Here is a 16,791-nt window from a genome sequence, read left to right as displayed (position 1 = left end):
GTGGATTGATAGCTGGGGACTTCATTTGAACCCCTCTGGTTGACTCGCAGGCTTAGTCTGTTGAAAATTGGCCAGTTATTGTTCCTAGGCGTGAATCTTTATATGTTTACTACAGTTTTAAAGCTAGTTGTATTTTTGGATTGATTAGATCCTTTAGTGAAATTAATTGTTTTAACTGTTCTTTCTTCCTCCATTTGAAGTGTATGTGTAAAGGATGCTGGGAATAATAGATTTTCATAGTTGAGATTAAAAGTGTCATTGAAAATATTGGTAGGAAGTGCTAAACTGGATTTCTCAGCGTCACTTAGCTTTTTGACATAAAGATTTTGCAGTGAATGATGGAGGTGACTGATGTCTAAAACATGTGGATGCCACAGAACTATTGAATGAGCTACTACTAGTGTAATCTCAGTCCAGTGGGCAAGGTGATGGCCTGGGATTTGGGAGATTTACATTGCAGTCATACTCCACAGCACACGTTTTCTGGATGACATTAGGCAAATGATCCTGTGTCTGAATGCCTCCATTTTGTGTATTTGTGGGTAGACACCTTAAACTAAGGCTGCACGATTTCTCAGATACCGTGTGATTATTTCAGTATGGATTGCTAGCATCAGTATGGAGGCTATAACATATTAAAGAATAAAATATGCATGTATCCCAAATGAGTTTTGCTTGTGTTAGGGAGTTTAGAAGGATCCTCTCTTGTGGAAGAAGAGCAAAATTTGCAATGTTTGCTAAATACAGGTTCATTGGTAATTTTGAGGGGAAGAAAAGTGTGAACTGTATACCTGATAGAAAAATTTCTTTGACAAAGTCATTTGGCCTTAGTACAAATTGAGCTTTATACCAACAGCAAGAAAATAGCATGCATTTTGCCACTAGTCGTACTACTAGTATTTCAACACTGATGACAGGGAGCTAGTCTTTTATTTTATCCTAAATTATAGCTCTGTTATTATGAACACATGGCAAAGTAGCAGGAAATGTTTCCCTTTACGGACTGTCCTGCTCTGTGTTTTAATAGGGAATATGGATAATTTCTCTAGTGTAGGTGTGTGAGAAGGACTTATATGCATATTTCAAGATATTTAAAATAAAACAGATTTTCAGCATGAACTTTCTTCATGCCTGTGAGTCCTGTGATTTCTCTGTTTTCAAAAACAACTCATGTTTGGTAAACTTTTTATGTATTGCCCTGGTAGTATATATTTACAACTTCTCTGTCAAAAGCATAGGCAGAAACAATCTGATATGCTTTCTTACCTGGTTTAAATTCAGTATTTCCGCTGTAATTTAGCGAACTACATTCTGAGGTTAGTTATCTTTCAAAAGAAAAATTACAAGAATTCTGCCTCCATAATTTGCTACGTTTGTTCTGGAAGATGGAGAGAACCTGAGCAGACTTCTAACAGCAGCAAGAAAGGTCTTAGGAACCAGCAGGAATACAAAGAGGAAAGTAAAGTTGAGCTATTGTAGCAATAAGCTAATTTAATGGGGCTTTTGGCAGTGGAAAAGCTATCAGCTTTCCAAAATACATTACTTGGGTTATCTACATATTACAGCTTTGATGGAATTATCAAATGATTTGTTACCCAGCTTCCTTTAGTAACAACAATGTATGTTCTACTAATGGCAAGTTTAGCGCTGGAGGTTTTAATTGTCTAAAACACTACAATCTGGCATCTTTCTCTTTAGGGTGATTAATACCAGATCTGCACTTGGTTAGATTCCCCTAATGGTAGAATTTACATGAACCAAATACAGCCACATGATTATATTTCTAAGCCGGACCATGCAATCTAAAGTTTATGCCCTCTTTATGCTGGCTGCAGGAGGACAAATGATACCTGATTAAGCATGAAGCCTGGTGTTACAAAGCTAATCCATTGACGTTTTTGGAACGTATATGGTTAGGCCAAGTTAGTTTACGTTGGATCAGCACTTTGCTTTGAGTAGCCACACTGCTTTTGATCTGGTAGGAGGAGCTCTCAAGTTGGATTTACTGCTGCATCGAACCATGGCCTCAGGCACAAGTCCTGCACTGCTTTACAACCAGCTGAATTAGAAGGGGATCCGTGAGTTAAAAATAGGCACTTTTTTTCAGCAGTAATTTCTAGATTTCAGTCTTAAGGGCATGATAGACTTTAAGGAAGTGACAGAAGCAAAGGTTTGTACAGTGAACTAGACTCCTCAGTTACATAGACCCTCTGTGGATCTGCTAGAAGCAGTAAATAACCTTTTTCAGCAAACAGATGTAGCAGATAGTTCAGTGGCTGGTAAAATAGTAACAGTTGTAGATATATAAAGAACACAATAGACTGAAACTTCTTCTTCGTAAGAAATTGTACATAACCTGGAAATCTTAATAATAGTGAGTACCTTATCAAAAAGCATTTTCAACACAGATTTGATATATTGCTGTAGACAACCCACATGTGTCCAACCCTAGAAAAATGCTGTAATCCAAGAATTAGGGCTATACTTGAGGCTCTTGCAAGTGAAACCAGTATGCTTTCTGTGTATAGAGGAGGTACTACCCAGATTCTGTAAGTAGAGGTGCTTAGGCACTGGCGCTGATAGTACAAACGCTGAGAGTAAGTACTTCAGAAAGCCCCGTAAACAAGGCACTGAAAAATAAAGAAAATGGAAATTGCTGTCCATGCTTGTTAGTTTTTAAATGTCACAAGACTGAAAGGCACAAACATGTGTATTCTAATTAATGTTCATTTCCTTTCTTGTGCTCTGTAACCAAAAATACAAGAGCACGTCCACAATTGGGAAAAGAGGATTGAGGAAAAAAGGTAATGGATAAATTTTCTTCAAAATGTTGAAAATATCAAAGCAGGAAAATAATCTAGGCATCTTTACTTTCCCACGTTTAACATTAAAATACAACTACTGGTAAGTGATTTGTGCTCTCTCCAGGCTTCACAGTAACATTGAACTAACTCTCAGACAGCTTGCACTAGACAGAAATCCTTTGGTTCCTTGTAAGATTATTTTTTTTTTTTAATTACCAACAGCATGGCAGTGTGTATCTATATGTAGATAAAAAAATAGGGTGCTACAAGGTAGCATGTGAATACAGAGCTAGGCAACCCTTTCTCACTGCGTGGAGGGTGAGGAGGAATTTCTAAAGTACTGAGCTTAGAGGCTTGAGTTAGGAGCCAAGTTCCCCATGTGGTCAGTAAAAAGTAGGTGTCACCAGAAGGAGATGGAGAACCTTAGTATTAGGGAGTATTTAGGTGCTCCTTGTGCCTCAGAGAGTCACCGATCTCTCTACCCTGATTGTCTGGGAAGTCTGAGGTGCAAACATCAGCATCCACACTAGATACCCTACATGGCAGATGTGAGTCCCCACCTCTGTGATAACTTGAAGTTACCTGAGCCTGGGGCTTTCTCCTTCCACTGGACATGAGTTCATCAAGCTCAGAAGCTCAGATGCGGAGGCAGGCAGACTCGCTACAGATGGGATCTGTGTATTTGCCTGAATTGTATATGCTGCTAGGATCTTTTACAGCCCCATTAGCCCCTAGTGGCATGCTAGTGAGCGAGAACATAATCAGCTTTAGCTGAGATGTTGCTGTCCAAAACAAAGCCTTTTGTGCTGGTAACATGCTGAGTGCCTTTCTTACAGCAGGATTTGTAAAACTCAATTTCTGAAGCTGTGTTGTGATTTTTTGCAAAACTCACTATGTAGCTTTATGAAGTGAATTTTTCAAGCATGGAGTTGTGGAACATACTTAGGGGCATTTATTCTTCCTTTCTTTAGTACCTTCAGTTGAATTACAAAAAATCAAAAAAGATCTCTTACTCCTTTCTTAAAGCACCGTCTTCATTTACATTGCTGTAAAAATTATAATTGTACCATTGTGACAGTCGCTGTGGTTGAGCAGTCTGTGAAGAGCTTCGGGAGTTTTACTTTTGCTGAATCTCATCTTGAGAGAAAAGTTTGGGGAGGGTGGAGGGGGCTCTTTCCTTACCTGACTCTCACTCCAGGTACCCCATTTGGTTTGTTAGCTGCTGCCTTTGTGATGCCTGCCTGGGTATCAGACCTAAGGGTGGGGCCTTTGAAAGGAGAGTGTAGGAAAATATTCCACCACTTAAATCTGTGCTATGTAGTCACCCCCAATGGGCATCTTGGGATATAGACCAATACCTTTAGTTTTATATACCAATGACATTTCTCATAAGACTGTTTTAGGGTCTGACACACTTTTGGGAAGCTTTCTAAAAAACAGATATTTTTTTCCCCCCCTCAGTTGTATCCTATTACAGATGCAATTTTTTTCTCATAATAAAGCATACCACAGAGTTAACATCAAATCTAGCTAAATTACATTTTCCTTCACCCTTTTTCTTAATTATGACAGTCTCAGTACTATGAAGTTGCATTCTGTCACTGAATTTAGAGCCCCGTGTTTCAGAGGAATGCTGTTGACAGGAGAAGCACATTTAGCAAGTGCAAAAAGCAGCATGCTACTAGCATCATGTAGATTGGAAATTTCTTGTCCTAGTTTCTCATCCTGCAGCTAGTTCGATATGGGCAGCTTTAATGCATTTTGATTTAGTGAATTGTAACAAAAGCTGAATTCTGATTCCTGTAACCAATGCATCAGGAGTCTAACAGACTTTTTGCTGGTGTGAATGCCGCTGCACCTGTGTGAATGCTCATAACACTGTGCTGGAAAAGCTGTTCTTCATCTTCGTGAAACCTGAGAGCCAGCATAGTTAGGTTTAAAGGACCTGGTGTGACCCCATGGGTCCCTAGAGTTTAACCTCACGTCTTCTCAAATTCACCATCTGAAGTCACACTTGTAAATTAAATCTGTTCAGCAGACTAGCTTGGATAGAGTCTGGTTATAAATCCTTTGTCTTATCTGGATCAGGTATATATCCCTCAGTGAAGTGGCATAATGAATATTTACTTAGGAAGCAGATGTAGCCAGTTAACTTTATTCTGTCAATTTACCTAATTTATTTTAAAAAAATCAATCCAGCTTTTACGTATGAAATAAAACCCCCTTAATTTTGCAATGAATATTTTGTCATTTCAATTAATTTGCTTTGTTATTTTGTCTGAGATTTTTTTGGCCCATATTTTAAAAAAATTAATCAAGTGGTTCTTTTATTGAGAATATACTGGTGGTGCCTTTACTGAATTTGTGATGTTCTGTAAGCTAATTTAGGAAGGCAGCAAGCTGGTAGCAATGAACTGCACATGTATGCTGTGTAGCCAGAATACTGGAGTTGTCATCAGATCCATTGCTCCATCAAGATTTTGTGTTTTGAAGGACAGAATAGAGGAGGATTTTGTGTCCATATGGATTCCATGGGGGAAGTCAGAAGGAGCTGGGTCTTTCAGTGATGAAAAAAGGAAAGGGAAGAAAACTGTGGAAATTCCCCATTGTAGTGCTCTGCCTGGGTTATTCTGTCCACTGTGGCAGACAGTGAGAAAGATTCCTAGGCTGTCACTCACCACAACTCTCAAGGTTTAAGGCGAGATGCTTGAAGCCTATGCTTGCAATAGGAGAGTGAGTTTCTTGAATAGCAGGAGAACTTCTGGGAATAAAGAGCTCAAGTACAGCCCCTAGAAGCACCTCCCCATGCCATCCTCTTTAGTGCCCAACAGAAGGAGGAGAGTATTTCTTCTGGGTGTATCAATGAAACAGAAAATTGCAGACAGAGTAAAGCTTCATTATTCCCAATTTTCAGCCCTGTTTTTTGGCTGTCCTCTGTGAGAGCAGAGAAGTCAGATTGGCACCAGGGAGTGGCGGTTCCTTCCTTGTGGCTTTCTGCAGCACCGAGACAATGTTCTGCAGTGACAGAGAGCCGAAGGCAGTGACTCCAGTGGGGCTCTGGCACTCGCTTGCCGCTCAGTACACAACTGAGGTGTTGCCTGAGGCAGGACTGCGGGTCTCTGCAGTCATCCAAGTGGGTGTAATGCCAGTGTCCTGTCCTTGTGGAAATCATTGCAGAGGCCGAGACTGCCGTGGATAGGTCTGGTATGTTTTGCTGAGCCTTAGGGAGCGTGGGTTGTTTACTTCCAAAAAAGATCACCTCAGTATGTCTACAAAAGACAAAGTAGGGTATGGCTGGCTGAGGATGATCCCCAGTGGAAATATACAGGTAGTAGAAGCCAAGTGGAATGTCTTGTCTCTGCTCTTTAATCTCACGTCTCCTCACACAAATAATGTAGTAATTGCGGGGATTTTCAGGTTGCTAATGAAGCAGGGGTATCTTTTACACCACTGGAAGTGAGACACCACTTCAGCTGCTAAATAGAAATTTCACAAAACTCAATCAGGTGTAATGAAATTGTTCGATTTAACGATTTTCTCCTTTATCTGAGTGTGGTTATTGTTACAGATTTGTGTTACTTTTGACATTGCAGCAATCTTTTCTCAGCAGTAGGAGGGGTTTTGAGCACAGTGTTTTCTTCCTCTTACAAGGTTAGGAATTCCCCTTCTCACTTTATAGCCCGATCCTTTTATATATTGCTAGCGGTAGCATAAAAGAGGATAGCGGATAGTAATAGGCAGAGAGTTGTTGCACTTAGCTTCTGGCTACTAGCTGATAGATGCCCTTGCTCTGACTTGGTGAGTGATTACCAGATAGTTTGGCACCGGACTGGTGCCACACTTAGTTGTGACTGATTCATTGGGCTGAAATATGTCACTAATTTAATTCAGCTGTTTCATTAATCTGATTGAATTGCATCCAGTTGTTAGAGGTGTATGAAAGAAAGGTACCTGACACATGAGGCAAGAGCACTAACCTCTGCATTAAACTATAAAACAGTCATTAGGACTTCTAATGCTGAAATTGAATTGCTCCATAGAAATTTGGTTTCCAAGCACAATACTAATTAGCTGTAAGCTTGATGAATGTCAAGAATTAATTAAAACATTTCAGTAGCCTGTGTGGGTTTTAAATATTGTCATTATTGCCCCAATATTTCCAGTTCTTACACTAATTGCTTTTTAGAGAGCATGAATGGAATTATCTTCTGGAGCGACTGAGGGTATGAACGGTTCATTACATCATCGAAAATGGACCCCCTTGCCTCTGGATTTCCCCCTTTTTTTTTTCCCTCTAAAATTTATCTACTGTTTTTCTTCCACTTTTGTGCATGCATTACAAATAGAAAGGTAAGATCAGTGATTTTAGACCCAAACTTTATTTTGACAGCACTTCCAGTTTTTCTTTCTTAGCTGTACTCTGGAGGCCAGGCATGCCATTGTTAGCTACTTTCATTTTGCCAACAGGAAAATAGCTACAGCTCCATCAAATAATTTTTTTGTTTTAATTAAATAGGGTGTCAGCCAAAATCCATGATTATTTTGTCCTCTTAATGAAAGGCCTGCAACAGTTTAAACCTTTGGTACATGAAACATCTGTGAGATAAAAAACATGCTGGGAAATTATGAATTGAAAGGGAATTTATAATCAAAATCAGCTTTTGGTTGTTTCTCGAATATGATCTTAACGTAAAAATAGATACATTTTTGGTGCGGGAATTGCAGATGCATAGCACAGACTGCTCATGTTCCTTGTCTCTGATGTCTCCACATGTTTGGCTACATAGTAAGGATGAATGTCCAACATGCCATGTTATAGACTGTGGATATATGTATGACAAATACATGAGGCGACATGACATGGGAAGAGCCTTAGCGCTTGGATGGCTTGTAGGGAGGCTCCTCTGAGTGTCGAGAAGTGCCAGAAACCACAAACTCCCAGGCTACAGTCTGATGCCATGCCCTGTCACTTGCTTCATGTGCAATCACATATGATGGTCCTCAGTGCCTGTTCCTTAGGACCACAGAGGGAGAAGGATGGGGATGCTTCACCATGTGTCTGCTAGATGTAAGTGGTGCCTGGGAGGCTGCCGAGGTCATGAGAATTGAAAGGATCTTTTACAGTGCCGCATTATTGACTTGTCTGCATAGATGTCATGAATCCACCGTGCCTGCGTGAGCTCAGCGGTGTTGCTTTCCATAGCAGTCAGTTTGGATCTCAGTGGTTCAGATTCAGGACCTCTTGCGGAAGGTTATGTTAGTTTTTACCCTGAGACTTGCTTACAGAAAAAAGATTGTACTCTGATTTTTTTTTTTGTGAGGTTAGATGGTTACTGTGTGATAATAGCATTAAGTATGATGGCTCAGAAGTCAAGAAAACGCTTGTTCATTATCCTTTCTTTCAAAGCTTTACTTTAATAATTAATTATGCAGTAATCCTTCCCCTAGTGAGGAATGCGTTCAGTATTGTACTTCTTAAAGTAAACTATTTTTGTCTAGTAGTCTCAATGCTGATTGCCTGGAGGCATAATACAAATATATCCTGAAGAAAACATTTATTTGGGTTGACAATGCTGTAAGAAGCTCAATTCAGGGTTACTTGATTCTGTCTCTCCCATCCCCAGTTTTCCTGCGCAAGGATGTAACATTTCAGTCTAGCCTGTGAAACAAGTGGCAATAAGTGTGTATCAATATAGGTGTAAGTCATGTTTTTTGTGAAGGTATGATCTGTTTGATGCCTGGAGAAGATGAATGTGGTCAAGATATACAACTCCTTTTGTGTATGGATATAATGTCATTGGAAGGGCATGATGTAGAAGCTCAGAGCAACCACATACTCGAGAAAGCAGATCTGGGGATATGTTTCAGACAGTGACAGTCCAGTAGTTCATGGTCAATCTGTTTCATTGCTGTATATCCAAAGGGTCAGCGGAGTGCCCAGCTTTCGTGCCTGTTTAAAACACTGAGCCCACTGAAATCAGTGGAAATTAGGCAGATGTTAAAGATAGGCAAGTGGTTTGTATAAAACAAAATGAATGTAGAAGGAAATCCATAAAATGTCTCTCTCAAAGGCACACCTGACTTTTTCTTTCTCTCTCCTCTTTTTTTTACATAGTGCTGGTCCTAAAGGAGATAACATTTATGAATGGAGATCTACTATACTTGGACCTCCAGGTTCTGTATACGAAGGAGGCGTTTTTTTCCTGGATATCACATTTTCATCTGACTATCCATTCAAGCCACCAAAGGTAAGGGTAAGGCTTTTATTGTGTTTATTATTTTTTCACATGTGAGAAGAATGTAACTTGCAGTGAGTGAGTGCTCATCGCTTTCTGAATATCAAATTTGTTTATGGTCTCCTGAAAACTACAAGGTCCAAAATTTTGGCTTGCAGTTTCAGAAAAATCCTGTGTCTATTTGCTGATTACCACAGTCAATACTGATTTCCAGCCTTTACCAAGTGATAAATGAGTTGATGATTCTGATCAAGAGTTAAGATTCAAGACATTTTAATTTTAATAAGAGACAGCACAAGACCTTCTTATGCTTCCTCCTTCTCATTCCAGCTACTAAAATATATGTATAATAAACTTTTTTCTGCTATGAACAACATTCTATATTATATATTTTCATGTAATTTTAAGCAAAATAACAGAAAGCTAAAATAAGTTAAGATAAACAACTAAAGTGTTATATTGTGACTTCAAATTGGGTAAATTACTGTGATGATTTCCATTATTGTAAAATGTCTAGTCTATTCACTACTGGCAAGATCAGCAACCTTGTTTGATAATATTTTTAAGCAAAAGCTCTTTTTATTAAATGAAACTAATCTTGACTTAAACTAAAATTTCATTTCCTTGCTCAGAAATAGTATGGACACTTAAGAAATTATAATTTACTAACAGATACCAAATAAGTTAAAGGTTGTTCCCTTCTCCCCTCCCTTAATGCCAAATTACAGCTCGTGACGAAGTCACCAGAAAGGACACTGCTGTCATTCTCAAAAGACTAAATATATTCTACCACACAATGTTTCTACAACTTAATGGCTGTTGCGGCTATAATGTTGTTATTATAAATCAAATAACCTTTTTTTCATTCCCAGAAGGATTACAGCATAAAGAATAATATACTTTCTATGTATTTCACACTTCTCTGAAACCCACAAAATTTAATACTCTCTGAGTTAAGATTGCTATAATGAAGTGATGCAGAGTTTTAGACAAGTTCCTCATGAAAATCTTGTAGATTTTTTTTTAGAGGATGATCATTTTTGAATTTTCAGTAGTTTCAGAAAACATCATGGATTTTCCCCTCCTGCATCAGTATGAAAATTTTCCTCACCTTCATATGCTTTATGTAATTAAAGCACTTAGAAATATTTCTAACTTACTTGTGCAGAATAATGCTTACATGCTCTATTGATATTAGTCTGAAATAATTTAAAAACAAGGATGGTGTTAGTTAGTGTGATAGGTTGTTTTTGCTGTGTATTATGTCCTGCTTAATGAAGGGTAAGGCAAAGATTTCATTGCTAATTTGAACAAGAATAATACAATACTCCAATTTTAAATATTAATTTTCATGGTCTATATTTAGGCTTTTGAAAGAAAGGAAAAGATCAACTAATACTGCACATGCAGCCAAATTCTGTCTACTTCTTCACCTTCAGAAACCACAATAAAGTTACGTTTGTGATTAGATTGTTCTTGACATGCAATATGTTCATTAAATAGCGTACAGTATTACAAAGTAGGTCCTAATTTTTGTGGGCACCAGACAGAAGGCCTGTGTGAAAGCAGTTTATGGACCAAAGATCGCCATGGTAGGTTTCCTGAAGGCAGCCATGACTACAGTAAACACGCACTCTTCTGTTAAATAATTGCATTTTAGGAAACGAGCAGAGAGGAGCTACCTCCACAGAAGCTCTGCAGAACTGGGAGCGCCCCAGGCACTGCTGCTGCTGAGAGACAAGGGGCAGCATCCCTGGGCAACACTGAATGGCTCTTTTTCTGTCTCTTATGCTGTGATTCTAGGTTACTTTCCGTACCAGAATTTATCACTGCAACATCAACAGTCAGGGAGTCATCTGTCTGGATATCCTGAAAGACAACTGGAGCCCTGCTTTGACTATTTCAAAGGTTCTGCTGTCTATTTGTTCTCTTCTGACAGACTGCAACCCAGGTAAGGAGCTGATAGTTTACTGAGTGTCCACTCTTAGTCCTTTGACTCTAGTTGCCATGGAATATAATTTGTGTATTTGATTGTATCCATATTAAATAAAAAATAAGATTTTTAAGATTGAGGATGAAACACTCCTGCTTGGTTGCAGTCCCACATTTAATGGCGCTTTTCACTCCTGTGGCACAACAGAAAGTAAACAGCCTTAAGCTCCTTTTTCCCCAAGGTATGGTGGAGAAAATAAGCTGATGTCATTGAAGGTCCGTATTGCAGGAGCTCCAGCAAGTGAGTGGTCAATCCAGGAAAGCAACAAAGTTCTCTTGAGTTGCACTCATAAATCCTGCAGGTCGGAAGGGGCTGCAGGAAGTCCCTTCTCTTAAGACAGCAATTGAAATGTTTGATCTTGCAAATGTGAGGGGGCCTATGTTCAGAGAGATTTTTCCCTTTTTCAAAGAGAGTTCCTTGTTCCTGTTGGGAGGGGAGGAACTCCACTGGAAGCAATACAGTTTCTCAGCGACAACTGTGTGACCAGCATCATTAGGCAATGAATGCTAATTGCCTGCGGTCAGGGCAAGAACAGAGCAGTAGTGCTAAGATGACAGTTCATTTACAGAAGACTGGTATTGATCAGGGAGAAATGGATTAGCCTCTTCAGTACAAAAGTTTGATGACTCTTGAAAAACTGGATCCCCTCGGTGTGTTTCCTACAGTCCTGACGCCGTAACATCCACTAGTCTTGTCCAGCACTGTGACGGGAGCGTGCCAGGCTGCGCTCGCTGAGTGTCCCCTGCACACAGCGGCTCTTCCGAAGGGGTGAAAGCAGGGCACCTGGCTGGGGCAAGATTCATTAATACACAGATAACTACAACAGATATTTCAGTTTTCTTTTTCTGTTCACTGTGCCTTGTATACTTTCTCTTGGAAATGTCTTGTATGATAAGAGTCCCACTATATCTCACAGCATTTTCTGACCTAACAAAGACTGTATTTTGGAATAGATTCTCTTTTTTAAATCGTGTGTTTGGGTTGTGGTTTTTTTTTATTGTGGAGTGGTTTCTAATGCATCTTCTCCTGCCTTTTACAGCTGACCCTCTGGTTGGAAGCATAGCCACTCAGTACCTGACCAACAGAGCAGAACATGACAGGATAGCCAGACAGTGGACCAAGAGATACGCAACATAAATGACAAACTACTTGTGCAATGTGAAGGTGCAGAAGGCAACTTTGCAGTGTGCAACAAATCTTTATAGCCTTTACAATACGGACTTCTGTGTATATGTTATACTGATTCTACTCTGCTTTTATCCTTTTGAAGACTGGGATACTGCCCCCCAAAAAGGTAAATGCTATCAAGAGTAGAAATTTGTAGCTGTAGATTAGTTATGTTTAAAATGCCTACTTGCAAGTCTTGCTTCTTTGGGATATCAAAATGTATTTTGTGATGTACTAAGGATACTGTTCCTGAAGTCAACCAAATATTATAGTGCATTTTAGCCTAATTCATTATCTGTATGAAGTTATTAAAGGTAGCTGTAGATTACTAGGAATTATGTCATTTGTATTAAACCCAGATCTATTTCCAATATGTGGTACATGCTGTTGTGAAAACTGTTTTAACTTTTACCTTTGTCAGTTTGTAATGAAAGGATTTCCTTTTTCCCTTTGTAGCTCAGAGAGCACCCAGTGTATCATCTCAAACACAATAAACATGTTCCCCAAGGAGTAGTTTCTTTGTTTTCCTATTTTAAATTAATATTTGAATAAATTTAATTATAGTAACAAGGCAGGGCCAATGTATCACAGATCCCTGTGGATAATCTTTAAATTAATATACATAAGCAAAGGCTTGCTATTAAATGTTTAATGCACACCTGTGGATTGTTTAAGTTTTCCCTGTTTTGTTTTTAACAGAACAAATGTCATTTCTACAATTTCCTTAAATTTAATACTGTTCAGCTCTTTCTCAAGTTGGAATGAGAGCATTGCATATGCTTACTCCAGAAGTTAATGTAGCTGGTTGCTTCAGGGCCAGTCCTGCTCTCATAACAGACTGCCCGAGTCTTGCTACTTTTTTTTTTTTTTTTTTTTTTTGCAGGACGAGGGCCAAGTTAGAGGGAGTCTGGTGCTTTTGTTTCTGAGCAAAGCAAGTTGGACTTGCTGACCTAGAGAACTACAGTTATCCATTGAAAATGATCTTCCAAAGCATGATTGAACACTATATCATCTGTCCAGAAAAGAGAGGAGTAGAATAAATTTAATCAGATTTTTATGACATAAAAACAGTTGTGGGGGAAATGAACCTTTGTTAGTGAAAATGAAATCTGTAAAACTTTTACACTACGTTTTCCCCCCTTCACTTTCTGGCTTGGAAATTTTGTAACGTCTGTAAGTAACAAAGATATACAGCTTTATAGTACATACAGTTTAAAAAGTAGAGTCACTAATAGTTTTATAATTTAAGCTTTTATAGGTTGCCAGTCACAATATTGATTATAAAAAAAGAGACTTGATCCCTTTAAATGATTTTTAAAATTACACTTAATTTTAAACTTCACAGTCTCCCTTACTACCTGATGTTTTTGGAGATAACGTAGCACTTCCATCAATAAGATGCTCTGCTCATTTAATATATGAAAACTGAATGTTAAGTTTAAATATTGAAGCAATAGAAAAAATGTTAAAGATTTAGATCTAAAGTTAGCCATCGCTATATAGGTCCCTGTTTTTTGTATCACGTAACCTTTGACCATGAATTGTCCGCCCTACTTTAAATATTTCTACAGATTCCTGAAGGTGGCTTGAAGAACCGTGTATCCCAAATATCTCAACCTAGAAGCCAGTCTCTCTCGGTAGCTACAAGATAGCTTTAGAGTTCAGGTTATAAAGTGCAAAAGGGAATGAGAAACGGGATCTGGCAGGTGAATATGCCTAAGTCAGGTAACAGACTAATGCCAGGAGATGAAGTGCTGGAAATCACTGCTGAAGGTGACCAGAGTTTCTCATTATGTCATTGGACATGTGAGAAATAGCACAGATTGGCAAAGAAACAAGGGGCTATCACATCCGGGCTGGACATCTACAGTCTGCTCACTGCTGACCATTAGCGCACTCGTGGGTGACACGGTGCTCGTACACCACTCCAGTGACTTTCCAGTGAAGAGCAAACTATGTATTTCACACGTTAACTGTGTTGCCTACAGAATTTACAGATATTTATATCATAAAATATTATGGTATAAAAATACAGGTTTTAATCCTAATTTTAATGTATTTTGGTTTTGTATTGTACCTACAACTTCAGATACCTAGGTGTACAAGTGGGATGCCTTGTTAGTGTTGCCCCATCTTGCCTTCCTTGCAATTGGATCCTTTACACTGAATTCCCATCCTTTTTTTTTTTTTGTTGGTTTGTCATGATTCTGTTCTTTTTTAATGTAGTTTTTTTGTGTGTAAATTTTATATTTACTGAAGTAAAGGTTGGTTTTGTGTAAACATTTAAACTTTAAAGAAAGAAAAGAAGCTAATTTTGTTTCTCAAGTTCTCTCTGCTAAACCATGCAGTAGAAAGAAATTTGTATTGTTAAATAAATCAATTAGTTGTTAAATGAGAATGTGTGTCTGTTTCCATGGGGAGGGGAGAAATCCCTGCTGAAAATACCAGTTGCAAAGAGCATCTGGTGTTTCAAACTGTTTCCTTTCTGGCTGTGCTGGGGTGAATATCGGACACTCAAAGCACAGCACTGATCCTATTTTACAGTTTTAATTTTCAGTTCCATCTTCTTATCGCAAGTCACTGGGCTCTGTATTTGGAAAAAGTGAACTGAAATGACATTTTTGTGAAAAGACCAGCTAAAGATACCGCACATCTCCTCTTCTTCTCCATTTTGGATGGGCTTTTCTTGTTCTGTTGTCTTTGGTATTTGGGTGGGGAACACAGGCAGCTAGCTGGGAAGGTGCCCAAACTGGGTTCTGTGATCTCCTGGCACAAGGAGCACTTGTGTGGGAACGAGCTGTCCCAGCTTTTGAGCTGTGACACTGCTGAGGAACAGAGAGGGCCAAACCAAATGGGCAAACGCGACCACATCTGTCTGCTTTTCAGCTGGGGTGGTGGCTACATTCAGAGCAAATATTTCGTCGTATCAGATGAGAAGGGATGGGTGAATTAAAACACATTAAATATAAATATATTAAATACAATGGAAAGGCAAATACATATTGGCCCGGTTATTTCTGTGCTAACATGTTCTTGGTGAGCTGCTTCATGTTCTGTGATGTCTTAGCAATGTGTGGGGTGCCTTATGAGGAGACGGTCTTGCTTACTGATCAATGGTGGCTAGCAATCATTTGAAGTCTATAGCCAGGAAGGGGAGGGAGTCATCTGGAGCTAGAAAGCAAGACAGCCAGGTAGCCTGAGCCACAGGCCAGGCTTGCACAGCCTCCTGAGGAAAGCAGGAACTGAACCAGCTCTGGTCCATGCTCTGTTCCCTCCCTGCCTCTTGGGCTTTGCTGCACACTGGGTCCTGCTCTGTACCAGGCCATGGGTATTGCAGGGAGTAAGACCAAGCTTCTCACTTTCTTCACCTTCATGTGTGGGAACCAGATTCACGGCCTCACAGCAGCATCCCCGCTTGCCTGCACCACGATGGGAGAGCTGCAGGGCTCGGGCCGAAGGGCTTTGCGCCAGCTGGGTGCAGCTCTGAGCTGCAGGGCAGCCCCAGCTGCCCCTTTGCTGCTGCTGCTGCGGCTTCCCCATGGCCCTGCCCAGGTCACCACAGTGCTGTAGAGGAGGAAGCTGGAGACCGCAGCAGCTTCTACGTTGATCTCGTGGTCTTCTGCCCCTGGGGTTTCATCTTTGTGGGCGCAGGTGGTGAAGGAAGGACTCCTGACTCCAGGCTGAAGAGCAAATTTCATCTTTCCTGCATTTTCTTCAGCAAATCTCAGCACTGGATATTTATGTGAAAGAAGGAAGGTCTGTGCAGGCATCCTGAACTAAAACAGCTTCAAAGGACAGTGACAGTAGCGTGACTAAAATGAGATTTGATTCAGCCATAAACCAGCATTGTATTTCTGCACCTCATGCTATAGCCAGGGAAAGATGCCTTTGAGAACTTGGTGCTGCTTCGTGTAGAGTACCCCTGCAACATCTGGATGGTGGCATCCCTTGCATTTGTATTGCGTGGTAACTTCTGAGGCTGAGCCGCCTCTCCCTTTCCCTCAGTAACCACGCCGACTGAAAGTGACTGGGGAGGATCCCAAGACAGCAGGAGAGATCGTGTAATAGAGCAGGGGTTTTAAAGGGAGAAGTGGTCAGACAGCAGCACGGCTGCTTGTCCTGCTGCCTGACCTTGCTGATGTCGATGATAATTGGACACGTTCAACTGTAGCTTAGGTGGAAGAGCAGATAATGCACTTGGAAGATAATTGCTGGAATGTTTGCAGCACATAGGGGCTTTTGCTTTTTTATCCTTAAAGAGGGGAACTTCCTTCAGCTTCTCTTCCCCCACCTCTCTGTGTGCATGTCTCTCTCAGGTGCAGTTATGACTACCTCTGTTGCTGTGTAGAACATAAAGCGTCCAACATACTAGCAACAGTCTGGGGGGATCCCTAAAAACTGTCAAGAATAGATAGAATAAGAGGCATAGTATGAAAAACATATATATCTCATCCCCTCATGGTGACTACCTCTGAGCCCAGGCTCTGCATCTACAGGGATGTAAGATGTGGTGGGACCATGTGCACGGATAACAAATGCGTATAGTTGTCTCTCTTTTATTGTTGTTGCTACTGCTCTTCTGCAGGTAAGG

General features: G+C 40.0%; 1 protein-coding gene across 3 annotated transcripts in view; it reads left to right on the top strand.

Moving 5' to 3' along the window:
* UBE2E3 (ubiquitin-conjugating enzyme E2E 3) overlaps positions 1-14,598 on the top strand; it is a 60,079-nt gene extending 45,481 nt beyond the window's left edge. For all 3 annotated transcript variants that reach the window (XM_010565802.1, XM_010565818.1, XM_010565810.1), the window contains 3 exons: positions 8,920-9,052; positions 10,844-10,991; positions 12,073-14,598. In XM_010565802.1, coding sequence (XP_010564104.1) covers positions 8,920-9,052; positions 10,844-10,991; positions 12,073-12,170 — 379 coding nt within the window. In that variant the 3' untranslated portion in view covers positions 12,171-14,598. The remainder of the gene's footprint in view (positions 1-8,919; positions 9,053-10,843; positions 10,992-12,072) is intronic.
* Positions 14,599-16,791: the final 2,193 nt, after the last annotated feature.

This window comes from Haliaeetus leucocephalus, unplaced genomic scaffold (assembly GCF_000737465.1).
Source record: "Haliaeetus leucocephalus isolate CR32 unplaced genomic scaffold, Haliaeetus_leucocephalus-4.0 Scaffold1, whole genome shotgun sequence".
NCBI classification, from domain to species: Eukaryota; Metazoa; Chordata; class Aves; order Accipitriformes; family Accipitridae; genus Haliaeetus; species Haliaeetus leucocephalus.
This window is presented reverse-complemented; position numbering and strand designations above follow the sequence as displayed.